The 9,107-nt window shown below is 34.8% G+C and overlaps 1 protein-coding gene across 1 annotated transcript; it reads right to left on the reverse strand.

The window, feature by feature from the left end:
• Positions 1–465: 465 nt before the first annotated feature.
• Positions 466–9,040, reverse strand: RPL7 (ribosomal protein L7). Its single transcript, XM_032223180.1, has 7 exons — positions 8,968–9,040; positions 8,015–8,117; positions 6,651–6,817; positions 4,815–4,952; positions 3,291–3,400; positions 1,026–1,236; positions 466–520 (listed from the first exon to the last, which is right to left on the reverse strand). Exons 1-6 carry the CDS (start codon positions 9,024–9,026, stop codon positions 1,028–1,030), a joined length of 786 nt encoding a protein of 261 aa, XP_032079071.1. The 5' UTR covers positions 9,027–9,040; the 3' UTR covers positions 466–520; positions 1,026–1,027.
• Positions 9,041–9,107: the final 67 nt, after the last annotated feature.

A 9,107-nucleotide genomic window follows, 5' to 3' on the forward strand; every position in this document is an offset into this window, starting at 1 on the left:
TAGAAAACAATTTCCTGACTAAAAATGTTTAGTGAGAAATTATATTACTATAAGAGCTATTCAGCAATTAAGTCAACCCAATAATATAAAGTATGTATGTTTTCCTTCCATTAACTGAATTATAGTTCCATTAGCTTATCCCACTGGTTTATTGAAAGAAGCAGGATTAAGCGTATGTGTCTGAAATGCACAGGCAGTGAGCAAGTTACTTAATATAAAGACACACAACTTAGCTAAAACTTTTACTCTGGCGAAACAGGTGTTGACACTGTTAGATAACTGAAATCGTCATGTGTCTTTTTATGCACCATACAGATACACCTTGTATTTACTGAAGTTATCTTATAACTCTCAGGTTATTTAATAACAATATTTACTTCAAGATTGTACTACCTAATCATATTTAGTGGAATCAGAATATTCAGAAGCACTTCATCTATCAGTAAAAGAATTTAACATTGCAAGCAGTTTTCATAGTTCTCTTTATTAACAATATGTAGAGCAGTCATCTTCTGAGTCTCTAGAAGAGAAGAGATATTAACATTTAAAAAGCAGAAAACAAATCACATTTCACAGAGAAAAAAACTGAATACAGGTAATGTATTAAAATTTCTAAAAACCACCAATGTTCTATATTGCATTTACTTCCCCATTTCTGCATCAAGGATCACACAGAACCTTTGGTACTTTCAGGACTACATTCTACAAAGCAGGTGGCAACTAGATGGACTGGCTACAGCCAGCACAACAGTTAAAATTTTATTTAAAATACAATTAGAATACACTTAGAGTGTAAACATAAGTTTAATCATTTTATCCTATGCCCCAATAAAAATTCAATCTATTCTTCCTTCCCTCACAGCCCCAGAAAGGCAACATTTAAAACTCATTAAGGAAAGAAACTAATTCCTTTTCTGGTATTTATTTAAAGTGTAGAATTAACAACATAACAACAGCACTAGCAAAAAAAAATTAAGGGATCAAAATTTGTATGTTGGAAATGTAATCATCTAACTGTATCTTACCATTAATTCATCCTCCTAATCATCCTGTTAATCTGGTCCTCCCTGTTTCCTGCATCACCACCTTCTACAAAATGAGTTGTTTTCTTCTTCATTCCACCCCTTGGAGAAGATAGCTTGAATGGCCAGAGGAAATTGTTTGCAGCTTTGAAGTTTTTGCCAACAGTATAGATTTCATGGATCAAATCTTCCATGCAAATAATGCCATATTTTTCTGAAAATGAAAATGAACATCAGAAAATATTCAGCCTGCAAAATGCTCTTGCTTGCTCATGAAAGGCATATTAAATATGCTGAGACGGTTATTTTTACCCTGTTCAAAATATTTCAACTTTCCCATCCTGGCAGGTTCAGATATGAAATAGTTAAAGCAAATCTGTCAATCAAATAAATCTACACCTTCAGAAAAGGTAATGTCCTGAGAACAAATGGAATTCTGAAGAACCAAGAATCGGAATATTCCTGTCTCTGGTGGCCTTTAAAGAAGAAATAAAATTCTGATTTGCTTTTATTGTGCTAATGACACGAGCAAAACAGTTTTTCTTCCAGGCAGCAAGAAGTCAGGCAAGGAAATACCTCAAAAGCTGTAAGAGAACCATGAAAAATAGAATATAGGTTTGATTTATGACAATTGAGCCAAAATTTCTGTTGCTAATTGAGACAGTTATGTGAATTTTGCCCATTTTACAACTTTTCTTGCCACACTTATTAAATGAATCACTGCAGCTGTTAAGTTTAGAAATTGTTTGAATTGGCATAGTTTTCTAGAAGGGCTTAAATTTCTTCTACTTTTGAATAAAATCTCCTTTTGAATCTCCCTGGGAGGATGGGAGTTTGCAGCAGAAGTGTTTTAACTAGAAATCTAGAGACCCCAGTGTGGATGACCTTCTGTGCATCATATGCAAATACACATCCCAGTAACAAGTCTACATGAAATAACTCATCATAATTATGAATGTTCCAATCAGACCATGCTACTTGAAGGATATACCCTTTGCTTGCTCTTATATAAAACAGAAAAAAGCCAGAGTCCCCAGGTGAAGCAATATTTTAGGTACTTGACCCTTTAACAAACCATCTGCTCAATACTTTACTTTTCTGACTATTTATATAACAAAGTCCTTCCATTCAGAGACCCTTAAAAGCAGTGAAAGATTAAATGTCCCAAGTATAAATAGCAAATCTATATATACTGTAAAACACACTCAATTATTTTCAAATAATGAAAATGTGCAAAATGTGTCAAAGTCTAAATAATACCAGCTTGAAAATAGTGGTCCCAAGTTCAAAATAGATTGTTCTGGCCATTTTGGAAATACTCATTTCAGAAGTGCTAATTTTGCACTCTGTTTTGAATTCCAAGTGGTACTTTCTCAACTTTGGAACACTTTTTCAATATTTGGAATAGCTGTTCAAAATTCAGAGCATTTCAAACTTGTCTTACAAATTCAAAATGTTTCAAATTCAAAACATTTTGCATACAATTATTTATTCTGATTTGATTAATACACACACACACACACACACACACACACAACACACAAAATGTGATTTTGCAGCTTTTAAATACAAATATAGCCAAATTATTGTTTAGATTAAATATATATTTATAATTAAAGATGTACTATTTTAACTCCCGCTGTACTAGAAAGTGCATGTTGCATATTTTAAACTTCTGGAATTGTTAATCTTTACTGTTATTCTAATTTGCAAGATCTCAAAAGCTCAATAGAGCGAATATTTATCATTTGGAATTATCATTCCAAACATAATTCTTCTAAGAATTATAAAAGTTTCATTACTTCAGTTACAAGTTGTTATATGAATCTAGATTTCAATCTTGTCAGAAAATATAATTCGTAGTATTAGAACTTTTCCAGTGAAGTTAGATGTTTATAGATTGAAACATTTTGACCTCAGATGTTTTGAACACATGTAACTGCTGCAAGAACAAGTAGCTGGAATTCTAAAATCTTATTCTGAACATTATATATTGCTGTGTTCCTTAGCACAGCAAGTTACCAAGATTGGAAAAGGCAGCTCAATAATATGAGTAAATATACATTATATTGCAGAAGGATTGGGTGAATTTTCAAAGAAAAGTAGCCTCTGCACACACCCACACCCAAAATATAACTGAACTAGCACATCATGTTGTGTACAAATTACAATATGTACCTCAAAGAAAACATACCTCAGGTTTACAGGTGTAGCTATAACTTAAAACCACCACTAGTTAAGCAACAATGTGAAGTAAATTGTACTTACTCAGGCTTTTTTTAATCAGAGAGTTGTCAGTCAAAGCTATACGCTGCTTGTTGATCTTCCCATAACCGCGCTTATAGATCAGCTCGTGCACAGACTTTAAGTTAGGATATCTAGAATATAAGCAATGTCTTTGATGTAATTACTGATAGAACTTTATTTTGATCATTAATCAATAAAAATACAATCAATATAATGAACACAAAACCGTATTTGCATATATTTGGTACTTACTCTTCTTACATACTTAATTCATTTGGGATACAATATTATTAAAAAGTCTCCAGGTTGAAGCTTCTGAAACTAAACACTTCCTCCAGTGCACTGAAATTAAAGGTATTAAGGAAAACCTACCCGGTTTCCCCGATAATAAGATGGAGTCTTATTTTCTTTTGATCCCTGAAATAAGTACTTGGCCTTATTTTCGGGGAGATCTTATTATTTTTGAGGTGCAGGAGGTGACAAGTGTGGTCACCTCATGGCTGCTGCTGTATTGCAATATTTTCGGGGGAGGGCTTATTTTAGTGCATGCGCTCAGAAGCTTGATTGGGCTTATTATCTGGGGAGGTCTTATTTTGGGGAAAACAGGGCAGCACTGCCTAACTTGCTTAGAAAATTTAAACTGAAAGATGGAGAGGGCTGGGAGAAAAAATCCTGTAGTTGTGTTATATACTAATTTTTTAAATAAATGTTCCTACTGAAAACATGACACACAAGATAGTTCTCAACTTTAAAATTGAACATATAAACAATTAAGAATATTACTTATTTTGTAGTAAGTTACATATGCACATAGCTATTAAAATATTTTAATACTTGCTTGCCAATTACTTTCTAACAAAGTCTTATTCACAGGCAGATCAAGAGAGAAATCCAGTCAAATCTTCCAGACTTCTATAGTCTATGGTTACCACTGTCTGAGTGTCAAATTCTATTTTAAATAATTGCAAGGACATTATGAATGTCTCCTTCTGTAGTCATTAAGGAACGAGCAGGTACACAAAAAGAAATCATACTCTTATGCTGGACCAAAACTATCATGGCAAGTTTCTGAGGCATTCATGAGCATAAGAATGAGGTACTATTTACTGGTTAATACTCCCAATTTCTTAGGTTTAGTTTTATTAGATTTATATGTCGCCCTTCTCCCAAGGACTCAGGGCGGCGTACAACATTAAAAGAAACACATAATACAAAAGTTTTTTAAAAAATTAAATAGAACATTCCAAACCCAATTGATAAAGGAGGAAACGTTTTTAATCTTATAACACTTGTATTAAGTATTTGACTATGCTTCCTATAACATAGTTAGCAAGTCTTATACAGTCTGGTATAATAAAACCTGGGTTGTGTGAGGACCGGGCTGCAAATTCTCTTCTAGATCAAAGACTCTCTAAATGGCAAATCAGCAAAGATACTGCTAAAAAGTGAATGCGAGCACTAACAAAAGGTAGATTTCATCAGATTTAATAAATGACATATCCTAAAAAAAATTAGACAGTGATCACTAAACTTGATTCAACTTACCCCCAAGCAATGTAAGGTTCAACGATCCTCAGCATGTTAATGGATGCCTTGTTGAGTTTCACAAAAGTCCCATTAAAAATCTGCCGCAGACGAAGGAGCTGTAATACCTTACGAACCTTGGGACTGACACCATTAATTCTAAACAGCAAAAAATGGAAACTTTTTTTAGTATAGACATTCAAAGGTACTTGCTATTAATAAACTTGCATCTATAAGCTAACGTACAATACAAAAAGGTGCACAGTATAAAATATATATCATTGTTGCCCTAAATTAGTAACCTGTTCTTTAATTGAAGGATGCAAGCCCATGTATTTCTTAGGAACAACATCAACGTGCTTGTTCCAAATTTAATCTGGGATGTTTTTTTCAACATGCCATCCTACCTACAGGCAAATTTTTTAGTGTTCTCTCATTTACTAGGTCTAATCCTGCTTAGTTTTTATGGTTATCAACCAAGGTAAGCAATTCCTGATATCTAGCCAAAAACTATGCAAAACACTCTTCTACAAAATTTGATTACCTATACTCCAAAAATGCATTACTTAATTAATCTAAAGTAAGCAATTGGAAATTAATTATGAAGGTTTAGATGATCAAACACAGCATATGCTGGTTACTTGACTACTGGTTGACAGCTGCAGATATGGACTCAAGAGTTTGTAGAAAAATTAGGTTGATCTCAGATCTGTCTTAAGAAATGCAAACATGTAGGGATCTATAGAACTCACTGATTTGTGCATGGAAACTTTCAGAGAATTATGAAATATTTTATTCGCAGTCCTGACCACACTTCCAAAGGCAGTTTCAGAACTAAAAGCTTAGAACCAGAAGCTGTTTGAGATATGCTGAAAAGGGGGGCCTATTTCAGGACTGATTACCCCAGAACACTTCAAATTGCTTCCAGTTTGGAGGATTTAGTTCCAGCAGCTGTAGAACCACTCTCTCAACAGCCTGGTTTCAAAGAACACTTGGCAGGGTCTATAGAGGGCAGTGGTGGGATACAACCGGTACGCCCCAGTATGGGCGTACCGGTGCCTGCTGGGAGCACCAGGTACCGTTCCGGTGCTCTGGAGGGCCCACCTGCCCGCCGTCCTTACCTGTATTTGAGTTGATCGGGGATTTTGTGCATGGAGCGTACGGTGCCTGCTTGATGCTCCACCGAGCAGCTGGAGCGTTGCGGGCAGTAAGTATGCATGCACACACTGCGCACGTGGTGGACACTCAGCCCCGTTGCCACATACTAGTTGCAACAGGATCTGGAACCCACCACTGATAGAGGGGGAACATAAAGTTCCAGATTTCTAAGAAAATTTCTATTTCTGCATCAGTGAGTTTTTCACATCCCTGACATGTTATCCTTTATTTTTTTCTATACATCTGCATATAACAAACATTCATTTTGTACTCAACATTTGCTAATTTACAATTCTTTATCAACAGATCAGTAATATACCATCCCTTTCTATGCAAGAAGCTGAACTTCAATTCTTAGCTCATTAAGTTAGAAAAGGAAAAAAAAAATCTTGCCTGAAATCTTTCAAGCCCGTGTCAAAAATGATCTGACTCAGTGACTTCATAGAGTATATAATCAGTACAATACTGGGATAAAAATAAAGCATTAAATTCTACTTAAAACTGCCTTTAAAGTGTGCCTAAATTGAATACCGGACAATGTAAATGTCGTAAACAATCACAATCTCCTTAATAAAAAATATTGACATAAATAAAATTGTCTAATTAGTATTGGCTTGAATTAACTGTTTAACAGTGGTTTTCATACCAGGGCTTAGATAGTACTACACATAGGTTTAGCATTACATTTGTTTACCTTACCCTCTGATCCTGATTACAAATGCCAATTTGGGTTCAGCAGGTACATAGTAATTGCCAGCTTTGCGAGCCATGCGTGCCATGCGAATCTCACGACGGTACATCTGTCTATATTCTTTATGGTAGGTCTGGGCTCTTTTATAAATGACTTTTCGTTCCTCCTTTCGCAACTGAAATAAGAATGTTATATTGAGAAGTTTATCTTTTTTTCTCCCTCAGGAGATCAGAATGACCAGTTATCCCCCTTTTAATCTCACAAATATGTTGTCAGGTAAAATTAGATATCAAACCAAATGAATATGAATTTCAATTTACTCTTGCCATATCATTACAATTTATTTTTTTACTTCACTTCAAAGACAACATAACCCCAAGACGGTAAATTCATTTTTAAAAAAATTCCTCATTTCTAATCAACTTGTGCTGGTTCTCAGTTTTTTAAAGGCATTTTGAAGTGAATGCTTACTCTTTTTAATCTTTACCATCTTTACCTTTTTCTTGTAGGGAAGGGCAAGTTCCCAAATTTTGGTAGATTCAAGCCAAAGACAGGACTAAAGCAGAATAGCAGAATTAGAAGAGACCTTGTAGGTCCAACCCCCTGCACAAGCAGGAAATATTTTATCATTTTATATATATATGTAAAGCAGATGAGGAGAGATAAAGATTTTCAATGAGAGAACAGTGAAAGCAGGAATTATTTTAGCAAAGTACAATTTAGGAATGGCTGCAAAATCCTGAGAGTGGACAGTTTTCCAGCATATATCTTGCTAAACCATGTAAAATAATGTGCAGGATATATTAACAACAAAAAAATGGATCCAGGATCATAAGAAAAACGTTAGAATAGCTAGAAAGATTTGGAAATGAACAAAACAAAGAAGTATGTGAATCCCAAATAAATTGGATTTATTTAATATACTACACTGAATGCAGTCCTTTCCAGGAAAAAAAGCAGAACAGAATAAAAGCAGAATATTTAAGATAAGCTACTGTTTTGCTTGAAATAGGAAAACCTTGGGGTTCTGAGATGCCACACTGCTACAAAACACTAAAAGAAAATTCAAACTAAAGGTAAAAATAAATGCAGTTTTTGCAGGTTCATAATTGATTACACTCTTCAGATCAAAATGAAACATACCAGGGCAACAATTTAAATCTTTGACTTTAAATTAAAAGTGGCATACTAATTTGCAATTTGATACAGATTTACTTGCTAATAAGCCAAATAAACACAATGTGTCTATATTCTATGTAAATGAGCATATAATTAGCCATTAAATCATACTGGATTTTATTGTTTTATTGTACTCTTATGTAAACTGTCATAGGATGTGTCTCATGGAGTAGATTAAAAATATAGTATTTACCTTCTTTTGGACCAACAGTCTCTTCATACGTTTGGCCTTTAAATCAGCAAAAGCCTTCCTTTTCTTTAAAAGGCTTTCTGGCACTGAAGGCAACTTCTTTCCTCTAAATTATAAAGCAGCAAATTAACAAAAATTATATCAAAATATTTCAAATGAAAATGTTTGATAACTAGTAAAATGTACCATTTTTTTTTAAAAAAAAACAACAATCTAGAATTGCAAGCAATATAAACACACCATAATTCAGACATTTTGTTCTTAATTGGTTCATTTTTGCAGTTCTATTGTATTCTAATTATCCAAATATGTATCATCAACCATTCTTACACTATCAGTCACAACAACACTTCCTTCAATTTATTCTGCTTATTACTATTGCACGTTCCCCCCCCCCCCGGAACAATTCTAAAACTTACAGAGAAAGCAGGTTTACTACTGATTGACAGAATTTGGAAGACATTTATTTTCAAAAATCATGGAAAAGGCAGGAAGAATTCCAAGGTTTCTTTGCCAATTTCAACGCGTTCCGCGGAGTTCCGGATCCCTGATTTTGAGCGAAGGACTACATTCCTTGCTGTCTTCCATTCAACCTCAATGTATGCGTGTACAGTGCCGGAAGGGAATAGCTAGGCCTAGATTAAGCCATAATCAAATAAATGGCTAATCAACCACTAATCAAATATTAGTGAACCTGAGAGGCCTCAAATGCCTTCCTACAGTCTCTCGCTCTGAAAAAATAAGTTTTTACAACATTCAACGTGATCCATTACAGCAGGGATCCAGTTCTCAGCCACATCGCCCTAATTAACCCTTCCAGACAACTGTTGCACTAGCTTAGGGAAAACCGTCCAAGTTACAAAGCCACAATAAAACATTTTTTAAAAAGAAAGGCTTGCAAAGAAGGTCTTAACGCGGTGGATGGCAACAGATTGCCTCCCGAAAGCATTACTTACTCCTCGGCCGCCATGGTCGCTACCGGAAAAAGAGAGACGGGAGCATGCGCAGAGAACATAAACTGTCGCTTAGCGGGCCAATAGAAGGGACTGCTGAATGAGAAGCCCCTACTCTCGCTTAGCTGTCTAAATTATCGCCT

The sequence above is a fragment of the Thamnophis elegans genome, chromosome 8, assembly GCF_009769535.1.
Source record: "Thamnophis elegans isolate rThaEle1 chromosome 8, rThaEle1.pri, whole genome shotgun sequence".
Taxonomy (NCBI): domain Eukaryota; kingdom Metazoa; phylum Chordata; class Lepidosauria; order Squamata; family Colubridae; genus Thamnophis; species Thamnophis elegans.

Bases quoted from the DNA above. Each gene is read 5' to 3' on its own strand.
- RPL7 (XM_032223180.1), bottom strand. From the start codon at position 9,026: ATGTTCTCTGCGCATGCTCCCGTCTCTCTTTTTCCGGTAGCGACCATG. The intron at 8,118-8,967 runs GTAAGTAATGCT...TTTATAATTTAG, and splicing joins GCGACCATGGCGGCCGAGGA to AGGAAAGAAGTTGCCTTCAG. The intron at 4,953-6,650 runs GTAAGGTAAACA...TTTGCTGTTTAG, and splicing joins TTTGTAATCAGGATCAGAGG to AATTAATGGTGTCAGTCCCA.